Source organism: Oryctolagus cuniculus, chromosome 2 (assembly GCF_964237555.1).
Source record: "Oryctolagus cuniculus chromosome 2, mOryCun1.1, whole genome shotgun sequence".
NCBI lineage: Eukaryota > Metazoa > Chordata > Mammalia > Lagomorpha > Leporidae > Oryctolagus > Oryctolagus cuniculus.
Genome location: NC_091433.1, coordinates 164221859 through 164238435, shown reverse-complemented (window position 1 = coordinate 164238435; position 16577 = coordinate 164221859). Strand labels below are relative to the sequence as shown.

Sequence of the window (16577 nt, the reverse complement as noted above, 5' to 3'; positions counted from 1 at the left end):
AGAACCCCGGGTGCCGGTGCCTCAGGCAGAGGATTAGCCTAGTGAGCTGCAGCACCGGCCCCTCGGAATAGTTTTTAAGAGAAAATCGACATGTATCTCTTTTAAACAAATGTTATTTTGGATTTTGTTATAAGCAAATCCTAAGCCTGACTAATCAAAGAATAACTTTTCAAAATTCTGATTTGCCAAACATTCATGCTTTATTATATCTTGTTGGATATTTGTCATTCAAACTGAGCTAACTATGATCCATGCAAAGAAAGAAATTATAAAAGAGTAAGAAGTATATGTACAAGTGGGCATTGAAAAGACCCATAATTAGCAGATATTGAAGGCCCTGTCACTAGCCAAGCTGTCAAAATTATGACAGTGAATTCTTCACATTTGTTTATGATAATTTTTATTTTTTTAAGATTTTATTTTTATTTATTTGAGAGGTAAGTTGACAGACAATGAGAGGGAGAGACAGAGCGAGGACAGAGAGAAAGGTCTTCCATCCACTGGTTCACTCCCCAAGTGGCCGCAACGGCTGGAGCTGTGCTGATCTGAAGCCAGGAGCCAGGAGCTTCTTCCAGTCTCCCACGCAGGTGCAGGGGCCCATGTGCTCAGGATATCTACTGCTTTACCCAGGTCTCAGTAGAGAACTGGATAGGAAGAGGAGCAGCCAGGACACCAACTAGCACCCATATGGGATGCTGGCACCACAGGCAGAGGACTAACCTACTGCGCCACAGCGCCAGCCCCATGATAATTTTTAAAAAGTTGCTTAAGCATTATTTTCTGTTAAGAAGTATATTCACCCATGCTTTAAAATATAAGCCTCCATATTATGTGGAATGGAGTCTAGATGAACCTGGAAAAAAAAATTCTCTGATCTACTTTGTCCTTAGAGTTCTTTGTAGTATGTTGGCAGTTCATGTCCTTCGAAAAACAGCAGAGAAATTGAAAATATTGAGAAAGGTTCAAACAAGATTGCATCTTTACCATATTAGTCAGACCAAGGCAGGCAATGATAACGCAAGAATAGCTGTGAGGATGTGGCCACACCAGCTACTGAACCACTGACCAAGTGTTGAAAGCACTTTCTGTAAGATACAGGTGACTGAATGTATCAAAATAGTCTAAATGCTTGATCTCTCTACAGTAATTTTCTGTGCTATTCTTATTTCCAGCTTCTAATATGTTCACAATTGTCTAATGAAATTCGCCTCATCACTATTTTGGGGGAGCATATTGTTTTCACATGCTCAGCCCTGTTAGTACTTTGGGAGCCTTGGGGAAACACCTAGTCCCACTCCTGATCCCTACTTGGCTGAGGCCGACTCCACCTCCCAGCTAGGGACCAGGTAAGGTTCAGCGGTGTTAGGGATCCTCAGGTAGAAAGAGCAGTCATGAAAAATAAGGTCAGTATGGGAGGAAACAAAACCCTGAGGCTGAGAAAAAGTCCTAGACACTGTGGTTTTAGCTCAGATCCACCCATCCCTGAAGGTAGGTCTGCCTCTGGACTTTTCACTATGTCAGCCAATAAATTTCTCTTTTTGCCTAAGCCGAGGTTGAGTTGGTTTATAGCTTTTGGAACTAAAAGCATTCCGATTCTTGAAAGTATTCCTGTCACAAAGGACACCTACGAGTGGCTGTGCAGTCTGTATAAAATCAAAGAATGTGCTCAGAGCAGTTGTCACTCTGGAATTGTCTATAAATAGGAAGAGCTTAGGCACTATAATCAGGTCAGAGGGGGAGGATGAAGGGCTTGTTTTGAAATTGCTTTACGTAAATATCTGTTATTCATATCAAAGAATGTGGGGAATAAATTAGCCCCCAAACCCACCCCTTTAGCATCACTATTGACTCAAACTACGGAAAGATCAACAACAGAGCACTCCGAGGGTCCAAGGTGTATCTGACTCTCAATGCCATCTACCAGAGGCAGAATGATACAGTGTCAAGTGCTCTGGGTTCAAATCCCAGCCTTACAACTTAACAATCTAAATGACCCTGGACAAATGGCTGAAGTTCAGGGAAACCCAAAGTTTTCAGTTAGTTAATGGAGAGTGTTTCTCACAGCCATTGCAAGGATTAGATATAAAATGTATAAATCTCATGTCACATGTCTGTTCATGTGTAATCATAGCAACAATTGATTGAGACAAGAAACATCAATAAATGTTAAAATCATTGGGTAAAAAATTTTGTGGGGCAGAAGAAAGTAATGATATATACTTTTTAAAAATTATTTAAATTATTTATTTATTTATTTGAGAGGTAGAATTCCAGACAGAGAGAGGGAGACACAGAGAGAAAGGTCTTCAACCACTGGTTCACTCCCCAAATGGCTGCAATGCTGGAGCTTCTTCCAGGTCTCCCAGGCAGGTGCAGGGGCACAGCACTTGGATCATCTTCTACTGCTTTCCTAGGCCATAGCAGAGAGCTGGATTGGAAGAAGAGCAGCCGGGACAAGAACCCATATCATATGGTATGGAATGCTGGCAAAGCAGGCAGATGCTTAGCCTACTATGCCACAGTACTGGCCCCTGTAATGATATACACTTAACAATGAAGAATTATTCTAGAATTAAAGATCAGGGGCCAGTGCCCTGGTGTAGCAGGTAAAGCTGCCACCTACAGTGCTGGCTGCTCCACTTCCGATCCAGCTCTCTGCTATGGCTTGGGAAGGCAATGGAAGATGGCCCAAGTCCTTGGGCCCCTGTACCCGTGTGGGAGACCCGGAAAAAGCTCCTGGCACAGCTCCGACCATTACAGCCAACTAGGGAGTGAACCAGGGAATGGAAGACCTGTCTCTCTCTCTCTCTGCCTCTCCTTCTCTCTCTGTGTAACTCTGACTTTCAAATAAATAAATAAATCTTTAAAAAAAAAAAGAATTAAAGATCAAGGGATGGGGACTGGTGCTGTGGTGTAGATTAAGCCTCCACCTGCTGTGCCAGCATCCCATAGGGACACTGGTTCGAGTCCAACTGCTCCACTTCTGATCCAGCTCCCTGATAATGCGCCGGGGAAAGCAGTGGAGGATGGTCCAAGTACTTGGGCACCTGCACCCATGTGGGAGACCTGGAAGTAGCTCCTGGCTCCTGGCTTTGGCCTGGTCCAGCCCTGGCTGTTGGGGACATTTGGAGAGTGAACCAGTGGATAGAAGATCAGTCTCTCTCTCTCTCCCTCTCTCTCTTTCTCTCTCTCTCCCCCTCTCTCTGTATTTCTGCCTTTCAAGTAAATAAAATAAATCTTAAAAAAAAAAAAAAGATTAAGGGTCAGGCATTGTGGTTCAGGGGGTTGAGTCCCTACTACTCCATTTCCAATCAAACTCTCAGCTAATACACATCCTGGGAAGTAGCAGATGATGGCTCAAGTATTTGGGTCCCTGTCACCCACATAGGAGATCTGGATGGAGTTCCAGACTCCTGGCTTCGACCCAGACCAGCTCTGGCTGTTGAGGACATTAGGGGAGTGAACCAGTGGATGGATGATCTCTCTCTTTCTATCTATGCCTTTCTCTTTCTCTGCCACTCTGCCTTTCAGATAAGTGAAAAAAGAGATTTAAAAAAAGCAAGACAGCCAAATGTAATGATAATCATGGATTGGATTCTGGATCCCCCCTCCAAAAAAAAAATATGTTAATCTAAAGGAAAGTATTGAGGAGGTTGGCTAAACCTGAGTATGTATTATATATAAGATAATTCTATCTTTGATATTGGATTTCTTGAATTTGATACTCGTATGGTGGTTAGGTAAGAGGATATCCTTGTTCTTAGACACACAGGCTGAGGAACTGAAGGGTGGAGGGTATGATACCTGTAACTTACTCTTAATGGCTCAGCAGCAGCAGAAGAAAAAAAAAACTGCAATTAGAGACAGAATCTGAATGCATCAGTCTTAAAAATGGGTGAATTCATGTAAAAGAGTACAAGGCTTCATTGCACTATTTTTCTGCTTTTCTGTAAGTTTAAAATACCTCAATATAACAGACTTGGAAGAAAATCCAAATTATTACATAAAAATACATAAAAATTCCACATTTTCCTCTGACCCAGCAATTCTGGTAGGAATCTATTCTACCTTCATTCCTGCCTAAGTGCATAAAGCAATATGCACATGGGCATCTAGGACTGTATTTCTTATACTCCTCAATGTTGATAGCGACCTAGAAGCCCATTGATAAAGGACAAATCATGGTCTGTTTACACAGTGCAAAACACTGCAGTTATCTTAGGGAAAGTTATGTATTCTGATATGGAAAAGAGTCCACACTGGGTAAGTGACAAAAGTGAATTACAGAGGAGTAAGTCTAATTTATTTTTATCTTCTTTTTCTTTTAACAGTAGCCGTATATTATATTCAATTTTAGCCATCTTGTGCTGCTTTCCCAGGCCACAACAGAAAGCTGGACTGGAAGAGGAGCAACCAGGACTAGAACCAGCGCCCATGTGGGATGCTGGCGCTGCAGGTGGAGGATTAACCATTGAGCCATGGCGCCAGCCCCTAAGATAGATTTATTTATTTATTTATTTGAAAGTCTGAGTTACACAGAGAAGGAGAGGCAGAGAGAGAGAGAGAGAGAGAGGTCTTCTATCTGCTGGTTCACTCCCCAATTGGCCACAACGGCCGAAGCTGCACTGATTCAAAGCCAGGAACCAGGAGCTTCCTCCAGTCTCCCGCATGAGTGCAGGGGCCCAAGGACTTGGGCCATCTTCTACTGCTTTGCTACTGCTTTCCCAGGCCACAGCAGAGAGCTGGATTGGAAGTGGGGCTGTTCTATTTCCAACCCAGCTCTCCACTTACGACCTGGAAAACTAGTAGAAGATGGCCCAAGTGCTTGGGCTATTGCACCCACGTGGGAGGCCTGGAAGAATCTCCCCGTGCCTGGCTTTGGATTAACCCAGCTCTGGCCATTGTGGCTATTTGGGGAGTGAACCAGTGCTGAGATGCCTGTGTCACAGGTGGTGGCTTAACCTGCTATGCCACAATGCCAGCCCCTATATATTCTTAAGTATACAAAAGATCATATAGAGTATGTTCTGTGGGATGGAACTGCTGGGTCTTGGGTGATTGTTACGCTATATGTGATTTGTCTGTGCTAGCTATTGACCACATGTCCTCCAGGGTGGTTTTACCATCTAAGATTTGCACCAGCCATGTGTGAGAGATGTTTCACAGCATTCATTCAACAAATATGTATCAGGGGCCTACCACTCTCTCAGAGCTTCTGTTTTCTTGGCAGGAGACCTACAAGAATAAGGACAAATGAGTATATTACAGGTTCAAAGGTGATTAATGCCTTGTTTTCCAGGATCTGTGGCTATTAAAACCTAGCTCTTCTCCTTGGGCCTTTTTCTTACAGTAAGTGAATGCAATGTGACCTTATTCAAGAAAACGATTTTTAAACCTTGTAATGACCTTAGAATCAGAAGATAAACATTTTGCATTGCTGTCATGTGTTAGAGTGACACAGTGACTTGGAATTACAGAGCCCTTTGGCATCTTTGTTCTCAGTGACCACAGTACCAGGCAGCCTATGAGGGAGGGGTAAGTACTCCTATCTGTGCGATTAAGTAGCCCAGGAACACATCTTGGCTTTCTCATTTACTGATCACATGACCTTGATTAAGTGACTTAACCTCTCTAAGTCTCTGTTTCTCTATCAGATAATAATGCCTGTTACACAGGAGTCTTTATTACAGTGACCAGTCACTCTTTACCACCTTACGTTTATTTACAATCAAATAATTGAAGACAGGAGTTTAGTGCAGTGATGAAGCCACTGTTTGGGATGCCCACATCCCATATTAGAGTGCCTAAGTTTGTGTCCATATCTGTTCCCTATTCCAGTTTCTTGCTAATGCACACCAGGGGAGAGAGCAGGTGATGGCTCAAGTAGTCAGCTCCCTGCCATCAATGTGGGAGACTCGGATTGAGTTCCCAGCTCCTGACTATGGCTTGGCCCTTCTCTGGCTGTTGCTGGCATTTGGGGACTGAACCAGCAGGTGGGTGATTTCTCTCTGTCTCTGTCTCTCTGTGTCTGTCTGTCTCTCTCTCTCTCTCTCTCTCTCTCTCTCTCTCTGTATGCCTTTCAAACAATAAATAAATAAAAACTATTAAGTGAATGGGTGGACCAGTCATATGATATTATTCCAGTTTTATAGATGAGAAAACTGAGGTTCAGGGTGATTGAACAAATTGCCCAAATATTTCCTCTTTTACTTAGTGTAGGGTTAACTTTATGATCATTAAGTAAACTGAAAGTAGATCCTTGTAAAAATTAAGAGTGGGAATGGGAGAGGGAGGAGGAAGAAGGGTTAGAGTATGGGTGGGAGGGAGGGTATGGTGGGAAGTATCACTATATTCCTAAATATGTATATGTGAAATACATGAAACTTATATAACTTAAATAAAATTTAAAAAGAAAAAAAAACAAGTAGTTTGATACTAGGGTCAATTCTTCACTACAACATTGTTTGTACATATGGTTGCATCATCATTCAATTTTTTTTAAAGATTTATTTTGTTTATTTGAAAGCCAGAGTTATAGAGAGAGACAGGGAGAGACACAGAGAAATCTTCCATCTGCTGGTTCACTTCCCAAATGGCTGTAGTGGCCAGGGATGGGCCAGACTGATGCCAGGAGCCGGGAGCCAGGAGCTTCTTCTAGGTCTCCCACATGGGTGCGTCCTCCGCTGCTCTCCCAGGCTCATTAACAGGGAGCTGGATTGGAAGTGGAGCAGCTGGGACTCTATCTGGTGCCCATATGGGATGTCAGCATTGCAGGCAGTGGCTTTACTTGCTATGCCTCAATGCGGGCCCCCTCAATGATTACTGTTTGAGAGTATTTAATATGTGACAGTCACTGTGCTTTGTTCTAGAGAATTCTAATAGAATCTCAATAAGGCAGAAATTACAACTATCTGGCAGCTACTTCCCCTTGTTTAATCCAGCATTGGCTGGTAGCAAATTTTGAAGGCTTCACTGACATTTGTATAGGGGATGGAGTTGAAGATTTTTATCACATTAAACCATAGGTTCTTTGAAGGCAAAGACCATGTTCTACTTATCAATGCATAACCAGCACATAGCATAGTGCCCGGGACACCCTCATTGGATATTGGATGAACAAATAAGATGCTACACATTCAAATTCCATCCACCCAAATACCTCCTCCCATGCTCCCTATAATACCTCCCCAGCAGCTGCTCCAAAAGTGTTGATGAAATAAACTTGAACAAGGAAATAATACTTAAGAAGATGGAAATGCTAATTACCCTGGTTGGATCATTACCTGTATTGATGTATCTAATTATCACATGGTATTTAATAAGTATGTACAGTCATCTTGTGTCAATAAAAAACAAATTGAGTTTAATTGAACTATGAATTCTACCTCATGGAAATATAAGTTATTTCCTGTACAGGTTGTTTCCATCTGAAAGCCAGAATGATAAATTTGGATAACAAAAGATATGTAGGTCAAAATATTGACTCACAGAGCCAAGAGTTGAGCATACAACAACAAAAAAATGGAAAGACGAGGAATGATCTAAGAGAATGAATTAATACTGAGTGCCCACTGAGAAGAAAAGACAGTAAACACCATTGGCATTCATAGACACAGAGAAGGAGAGCAGGCCTGAGACAAGGAATCAACCTAAAGGAAGAGAATCTGTTTCAGGTCTCTCTCTAGACAAACTGTGGATTCATTTATGCTATCCCAGAGGCTTTCCCCGGCAGAGCAACCTATCCATAGTGAAGACCTCAGAGCTGTGTTTATGAACCCAGGATCTGAGAGGGCCCAAAACAGACTGCCAGACTGAACAGACTGAAATTTCTGTACAGAATGAGAATCCTGGAGGAGGGGGGCGGGTCCACGGGCCCAGACAGCCTCATGCCTGGCTTCCCAGGCCAGGAAAAGATACCCACTTGAAATAATTCTTCCTGCACATAAATGTCCTGCTCTGTGCACCCTTTCTACACAATCTCACCTGCAGGCTGTACTCCAAATTCAAAAATAAATACCTCCTAGAATTTCACAATGCTTCGTTTTCTAGATTACTCCCTTGCTTCTGATCTCCCTGAAGACGGGGAGAATTTGCCTCTATTTTTAGACTTTTTTTTTTTTAAGAGTATCACTGTAGGATTAAGAAAATGAGATATTTAGGTAGGAAAAATACAGGTTTAGGCCTGACAGCTGACTTAAGTGCAGTTACTCCTATTTAGGACAATATGGTATACCCTTCAAGGAGAAAGGAAAAGGAAATCAAGGAGTGTACTCTTTACACGTTAGGATGACATCAGGGATGCTTCATTCTCTCTCTCTCTCTCTCTCTCTCTCTCTCTCTCGATTTATTTATTTGAAAGGCAGAGTTACAGAGAGGCAGAGGCAGAGAGAGAGAGAAAGGTCTTCCATCTGCTGGTTCACTCCCCAAATGGCCACAATGACCGGAGCTGCGCCAATCTGAAGCCAGGAGCCAGGAGCTTCTTCTGAGTCTCCCATGAGGGTGCAGGGGCCCAAGGACTTGGGCCATCTTCTACTGCTTTCCCAGGCTATAGCAGAGAACTGGATTAGAAATGGAGCAGCCGAGACCGGAACTGGTGCCCCTATGGGATGCTGGCACTGCAGGCAGCAACTTTACCCGCTACACCACAGCGCCGGCACCAGAGTGCTTCATTCTCTACCAAGCTGAGAAGCAAGACCTTCCCTGCTGACACTAGGTGCCGGGCCCCTCACATGCATGTATTTCTTCCTGTGACAGCTTGAGCTTGGCAGAACTTTGAGAACTGTAGGCTGAGAAAAAAAATGTGGTTTTCTTGCTCACAGAAGAGATTCTAAGACATCCTTGCTAAGGCAGCATTGCCAAAAGGGCTTGTGTGTGAGTCAGCCACAAACGTGAAGTGGGCTGACGGGACTTGAAGAGTGCACGAGAATTTCTGATGAAGGAAGCAGCAGGCGGGAGTGCCTGTTGGTTATCAGCTGAGTGTGGTGTGCTCTATAATTTGACTTCCTTACGTCTTGATGTTATTGTTCGTGGCGCTTCCCCAAAGCCTGTTGCAAGCTCTTTTTTCTTGCTATCAGAATTCCCCCTGCTCGGTGAGTGAGGCTGGAGACTGTGGCAAGAATGCTAAATATTCCTTCAATTACAGAGGCAGAAAGGGCTGAGAGACAGTTATTATATTTTATTAGCACCTGATTCCAGGAACATGACCCCAATTCTCCTAATTTCCTAATCACAGAGGCACTTCTGTGCTCAACACAGTCTAGTTGGACACCCTCCGAAGTACCCAGGAACTAAGCCAAAAGCAACATCAGGCAAAGACAAATGGATTCTGCAGAGGAGTGGAGCAAATCTTGTCTTTAGACTCCCAGCACCCTCCTCTTTCCTAGGCCCAGTACTCTTCTAGAGTTGCCAGATTTAGTAAAGAAATCCATAGATGCCTGAATTTTATCTCACAATCCTAGTGAGACCTTTAATAGCTTTATCTTAGTCCTCTGCTTTCACAATCTATTTTTGGGGGAAAACAAAAAACAAACAAACCAACCAACCCTGAGGTCATCAAACCTTACAGCAATACACATATCTCTTTAAATCTGGTCCCAGATCCTCTGCATTAGAATAAGCTGGGGAGTGTGAGAAATGCTGACTCACCTGGACTCCCAGCATTAGCAGGCCAGGAGGAGGTCTGGGAACACGCATTTAACAATTCTGAGCACAGTAAGGCAAGACAACTGTTCACTGACCTCAGGGTCTTTCCCTGCCCAACTGGACAGTCTTCAAAACTTCTTCCTACTGTTGGAAAAGGAGATAGCAAAGGCACAGTACCTGCCATCTAAAAGGACCTCAACAAACACTTGTTCCCTTCATTCTCCCCTTCCTTTTTTTTTTTTTTTTTTTTTTTTTTTTTTTTTTTTTAAGATTTATTTGTTTACTTGAAAGGCAGAGTTACAGAGAAAGGTCTTCCATTTGCTTGTTCACTCCCCAAATGACCACAAGGGCCGGAGCTGGGCCGATCCAAAGCCAGGAGTCAGGAGCTTCTTCCTAATCTCCCACGGAGGTGCAGGGGCCCAAGAACTTAAGTCATCTTCCACTGCTTTCCCAGGCGCATTAGCAGAGAGCTGGATCAGAAGTGGAGCAGCCAGGTCTCGAACTGGCACCCATATTGGATGCTGGCACTGCAGGCGGTGGCTTTACCAGCTATGCCACAGTGCTGGCCCCAGCACCCCTCCTTTTTTTTATATATATATAAATTGTTAATTAATCATCTTTAAGGCAGAGAGACAGAGATTTCCCATCTGCTGGTTCATTCCCCAACTGCCCACACAGTCAGGACTGAAACAATCAGGCTGAAACCAGCGCCCTCTGCATGAGTGGCAGGGACCCAATGACTGGCGCCGTCACCTGCAGCCTTTCGGGACATGTTAGTGGGAAGCTGGGACGCAGTGGAGCTGGGACTGGAACCCAGGGTCTCTGACATGGGACGTGGACATCCCACCTCACTCCACCCACACCCTCGCATCCGCTTAAAGGAACTTGAAGGGGCAGGAGGCCAAGGTCCCTTCCTTTCCTCTGAAGAAAAAGTCCGCAGCTGTCTCTGATCATCTCCATAGAACAAAAGCCTGCTCTAGCTGCCTGACCCTGGGTAGGCTACTCCTCCTCTCTGGCCAGGTCTCCACACTGTGGGACGAAAAGAAGGGCTCTTTAGTCACTCGTGTGCTGAGGACCTGCAATGACCTACCCCTCTGTAACCTACTGCAGTACAAATAGTGAAAACCAGAATATCCCCTCCCCCACCCCCCACACCTGAGATCCCCCCTCACGGTCCCTAACTTTGCTCTCTCTGCCTTTCACTTCAATGACCAGCTCGACGCAGGTTGAGAAAGCCGTGCGGGAGAAGCGGGGGAATCACGATTTGAATTTACAAAGACTACAGGGCCCAAAATGCAATTTCACTGCCCAAAGACTACCATTCCCAACATGCAGTGCAGCCAGGGTGGGCATAGGAAGAGGACGGCGAGGCTGGCTGCAAAGTTTGCCTTCCAGTCACCCTCAGGCAGACGAACGGTAGAGAAAGGCCCCAGAGGGTATTTTTCCAGGAGCGGTCACTCCCTAAATCCAGGCGTGGAAGGGGAGGAGTGTGAGCTCAGTCCCGCCCCTTCTCCAATAAACCGGACGCGCTCCCGGCTGGACGCCCGGAGTTGGAGGAGCCCGAACTTTCCCAATGGTTTCGGTGACCAGAACCGTGTTTGGGGAGCTGCCCTCGGGCGCAGGGACGGTGGAGAAGTTCCAGCTGCAGTCAGAGCTGCTGAGGGTGGACATCATCTCCTGGGGCTGCACCATCACCGCCCTGGAGGTCAAAGACAGGCAGGGGAGCGTCTCAGACGTGGTGCTCGGCTTTGCCGAGTTGGAAGGTGGGTTGAACACCTGGGACCCGCGCTCCAGGCCGACCGTGAGCGAGGCGGGCACGGGGAGCCAGCGAGAGAAAGTCCCGGTACCTGGGACCGTCCAACGCCAGCTCAGAGTGGTGTGGCGAGCCCGTGCTTGGAGAAAGCACAAAATGAATAGAAATGGCCGTAGGATTTGGCCTCTGGTTACTCATTCGGGCGACCTTTGAACTGCCGGATGCCCCTCGGGGCAGGGGCGCTGCAGGCGGGAGGGGGGTGTGTCTCCCTGCCCTGCCCGAGGGCGGCGGCTTCTACTTCCTTTCTCAGACCGCCTCGGAGGCCAGGCTGAGTGTGAGTTTTGGGGAGAAGCTGGCTGCTCTGGTCTCCAGGGTTTAGCACCCAGCACCCGCGACTGCCAGCCAAACAGCGAACACCTGTTAGATACCCATTCGTGTCTAGAAATGAGGTCTCCTTCGAACTAGGATGGACTTTCATCCCGTGGGAATCCCTGGGCAAAGTCGTGGAGGATTCCGTGTATTTAAAAACTGTTCGTGCAGTGAGCTCTTTCGACAAGAGACAAGGTTCCCGCCTTCCAGGGACCTGCAGTTTAAGCTGGGGATACAGACTTTACCGCAAAGCAAATGTATGCGGGAGCTCCCTTGGCCCCGTGTTACTGTACTAGACATACCAAGAGGTCTGAAATAAACCCGGCGGAGGGCAATGGAAAAATAGTGCCCTCCGTGGTGGGGGTGCGGGCAGCTTCTGCTCAGAGGAGGTTTGAGGTTTTCCTTTTGGTGCGTCTTTCTGTCTGTCTGATTTTTTTAGAACTGTAACTTGGCTCCTGTTTGGGGGTCCACAGAACCCGGCGAGAGTTTTATTTTTTTCCCCTTAGGAATCTGAAATGTGCTCCCTGTTTCTGTAATAGACTTTTTCCTAAGGATATATCTGAGGATCCCATGTCGCGTCTCACTTTTTTTTTTTTTAAGATTTTTTAAAAAAATTATTTGAAAGAGTTACAGAGAGAGGTAGAGACAGAGAGGTCTTCCATCCGCTGGTTCACTCTCCAGATGGCTGCAATGGCTGGAGCTGCGCCAATCCGGAGCCAGGAGCTTCTTCTGGGTCTCCTAAATGAGTGCAGAGGCCCAAGGACTTGGGCCATCTTCTGTTGCTTTCCCAGGCCATAGCAGAGAGCTGGATCGGAAGAGGAGCAGCCAGTACTAGAACCAGCACCCATATGGGATGTCAGGGCTTTAACCCACTGCGCCACAGCATGGCTTGGAGAAGGCGGGGTGGGGTGGCCTCCTTGTGCAGAATTCCCTAGGTAACTCACATGAGTCTGTTAGAGGAGACTCAGTGCTGCAGGGAGGAGAGGGAGAAAGGGCTGCACTCCCCTCCAACTTCTGGGGAAAACATCTTCCGAATCAGGAGGCGACAGGGCTGGCAGGCGATCAAAGAGGGCTCTATGGAAGCATTTTGCTGAGTCACCTTTGTCTGCTAGTAGCAGTAGTAGCAGGACCATTTTCTAGGCGGAAACAATCAGAGAGATGACTTGACTCATGCAGACTCGCTCAGTGGAGTCGAGGGAGAATTGGATAGATGGCCCGGAGTTCCAGAGTCAGTGGATCTGCTAAACCGTGGGCATCTGCGCGTATGCCGTGTTTACCATTGCTCGGAGAGGTACTGTCAGCCCCGTGATGACGCGCTCTCTCCTCCTACACTTCTTGCTGTTTTTAGTTCCGATGGGAGAGTCATGCAGATCTAGAAGTACAAGGTGTCTTTGGAATTCCTGGGACGCGCACGCTGCAGTGACATGACGCCTGGGAAGCAGGTCTTGATAGGCACGGAAGGGCCAGTGGGGCCAGGCCATTCCCACGGTTGTCCCTGTGAGTCTGTGACCCTTGTGGGAGTCTTGGTGAAAGAATTATCCCCAAATGTTTTTTTTTTTCCTTTTTAAAGATTTATTTATTTGAAAGAGTTAGAGAGAGAGAGAGAGAACCATGTGGTATGGTAGTTCACTCTCCAAATGGCTGCATTGGCCAGGGCTGAGGCGGGCCAAAGCCTGCAGTCTGGAACTCCATCTGGGTCTCCTACATGGAAGGCAGAGGCCCAGGTCCTTGGGCCACCTTCACTGCCTTCCCAGGTGCATTAGCAGGGAGTTGTGTTGGAAGTGGAGCTCATTTGGGGTACCTGCATCACAGGGGGCAGCTTAGCCACAATGCCGGCCCCTCAAATGGTCTTAAAAGGAAGCAAAGGCCTCCACTCCGCTGAGAGTGCAGTGTGTGGTCAGTATCTTATTGCCTTCCCTGTTACCAAGAGCTCTTGCGAATGTTCAACAGCATTTCCTTACTGGGATGCATCACAAGTTTCACAAAATGCCAGATCAAATCAAAGTATTTGAAATATCTTTCTAGAGGCTGGATCAAGTTGGACATTATCATTCTTGTGCTGCAGTTTAAATCATTCGATTATTTTAAAATGAAACAAGCCCTTTTCAAAAGAGAAGAAACTGGGTAGGGGGGAACCCCAGGATGTTAAGTAACACTTTTTGATATGTTTAGCCATCTACAAGGTTGCTGTGAGCCCTAGTTCCCTTTTTATGGCCTTGCAGTTTTTTGTGTGGATTCTTTTCGTATTGCCACAGAGAAACAAGTCTTCGTATGTGTCGTAACAGGAAGCATAATGATCTCAATCAGAAAAAGTATGAGATGGCCCTCTACTACTATGCTAACCAATTCTGGTGTATTAAAAGCTGTGTTAAGAAACTGAAGTAGTAGTACAGTAGTCCTGCAGTAAGAACTTTCAGGAGCTGGGGTGCAGAGATAGGAAGGGACCTGCTTTTAATTGTATGTTCTTCTGAAATGGCTAAGGACCTAACTGTATAGTTGTATCAATGAATGGAGGCAAATAATGTTAAGATAATACCATATGCCAGGCCGGCGCCGCAGCTCACTAGGCTAATCCTCCGCCTAGCGGCGCCGGCACTCCGGGTTCTAGTCCCAGTCGGGGCGCTGGATTCTGTCCCGGTTGCCCCTCTTCCAGGCCAGCTCTCTGCTGTGGCCAGGGAGTGCAGTGGAGGATGGCCCAAGTGCTTGGGCCCTGCACCCCATGGGAGACCAGGAAAAGCACCTGGCTCCTGGCTCCTGGCTCCTGCCATCGGATCAGCGCGGTGCGCCGGCTGCAGCGCGCCGGCCGCGGCGGCCATTGGAGGGTGAACCAACGGCAAAGGAAGACCTTTCTCTCTGTCTCTCTCTCTCACTGTCCACTCTGCCTGTCAAAAAAAAAAAAAAAAAAAAAAGATAATACCATACCATATGCCAAAAACATCCCGAGCCAGAAGAGCTGAGCATGAATAATTCCATGAGACGTGGGCCTTTTGTAGCTGCCAGAGTAGATGTGAACAGTCTGTAGTTTCCCAGATAGGTTATATAAATTTCCTGGATGATAGCCATAACCGGAGGTCAGAATGGTTCAATTTCTCCCTGGGAAAATGAGATCCTTCTTTTGTAAAATAATAAAGAGGTAAATTATACAATCTTTTAGTTACAGCCTAAAAAAATCAGTAATGCCTCCTGTGAGTTGTTCTGTTAAAAAGAAAAATGTTTTCCATCAGCATGTCCCACCCACAGTCATTATGACTTCTGTCAATCTATGATGAGAATATTCGCTTATAAGCCCTGGGTATAAACAGTCTCCCCATACAGTGAGTGAGATTCCTTCCCTTTCATTTTCCTCCCACTTACCACCAAACACCAGCTATTACTGCCATTATGGAAAATGCAGCCATTAGAGCCATTATGGAAAAAATAGAAAAAATAAACTTAGTACTTTTAGAAAGCCTGGGTTTGGAAGATGGGCTGGGGAAGGAGGCTGCAGCTGAGTGTTGCAAATGCTTGAGTGTGCTAGGTGGGCACACTGAGGATTCCTGGTTTACCTCTCTGCTGGTCTCTAAGCTGTGTGACCATGCAGGTGATTTGATCTCTCCAGCTGTACTCCCTCACTCAAAACAAGTGAATCGTGATGATTCAAAGGGCTACGGACTGTGTATGTGTCTGATTGTATCTGACCACGTATGCGATTTGCCTCTCACCCAAGAGGCATAACAGTTCATCATTTTTATCCCTTCCTCATCCTTTGCCCCCAAAATCTTCCCTCATACTACTAGAATTTTTTTTTTTTTTTTTTTTTTTTTTTTTTTTTTTTTTATTGACAGGCAGAGTGGACAGTGAGAGAGAGAGAGACAGAGAGAAAGGTCTTCCTTTGCCGTTGGTTCACCCTCCAATGGCCGCCGTGGCCACGCACTGCACTGATCCGATGGCAGGAGCCAGGTACTTATCCTGGTCTCCCATGGGGTGCAGGGCCTTGAGCCATCCTCCGCTGCACTCCCGGGCCACAGCAGAGAGCTGGCCTGGAAGAGGGGCAACCGGGACAGAATCCAGCGCCCCGACCGGGACTAGAACCCGGTGTGCCGGCGCCACAAGGCGGAGGATTAGCCTAGTGAGCCACGGCGCCCATACTACTAGAATTTTTTTAAAAAAGATTGATTTATTTATTTGAGAGGTAGAGTTACAGAGAGAGGGAAAGATAGAAAGATCTTCCATCCACTGGTTCACTCCCAAAGTGGCCACAAGGACCAGAGCTGGACTCATCCAAAGCCAAGAGCCAGGAGCTTCTTCAGGGTCTCCCACGTGCATGCAGCCCTCCTGCTTTCCCAGGCCAGAGCAGAGAGCTGAATCGGAAGAGGAGCAGCTGGGACACATATGGGATGCTGGCACCACAGGCGGATGCTTAGCCTACTGCGCCGCCGCAGTGCTGGCCCCATACTAGAACTTTTTGTTTTGCCTTGTTAACCCTGCAAAAAAATAGCATGGTGACACATCTGGGATAGCTAGCAGCCATTAAAAATATATATAAAATATCTGAAATGATCAAAGTGACTGTTAACTAAAGTTTGTTTTCCTTATATAGCCAAAGTCAAAGCATTTGAGGGGTGGAGGTTTTGGGTGAAAAATAGCTCTTTTTTTTCTTTTTTCTTTTTTCTTTTTTTGTAATATTTCAGGGCACTCTGGCTAAGGTTTGGGTTGTTCCAGAAGGGTGTCATAGTTTGGGTACTTGGAGGAGTTGGAGGAGTGTAAGGGCCACGTCCCATGGTTAAGCGTGTACTATTTTGTTCTGGCCAGGGCCTTGTACAGGAAAAAAGGG

At 46.2% G+C, this 16577-nt stretch overlaps 1 protein-coding gene across 1 annotated transcript in view; it reads left to right on the top strand.

The window, feature by feature from the left end:
• The first annotated feature begins 10975 nt into the window (after positions 1–10975).
• The window catches only part of GALM (galactose mutarotase), a 58069-nt gene continuing 52467 nt past the window's right edge, over positions 10976–16577 (top strand). Inside the window, exon 1 of the mRNA XM_002709910.5 lies at positions 10976–11405. Within this exon, the coding sequence (XP_002709956.1) occupies positions 11216–11405 (190 nt within the window). The 5' untranslated portion in view covers positions 10976–11215. The remainder of the gene's footprint in view (positions 11406–16577) is intronic.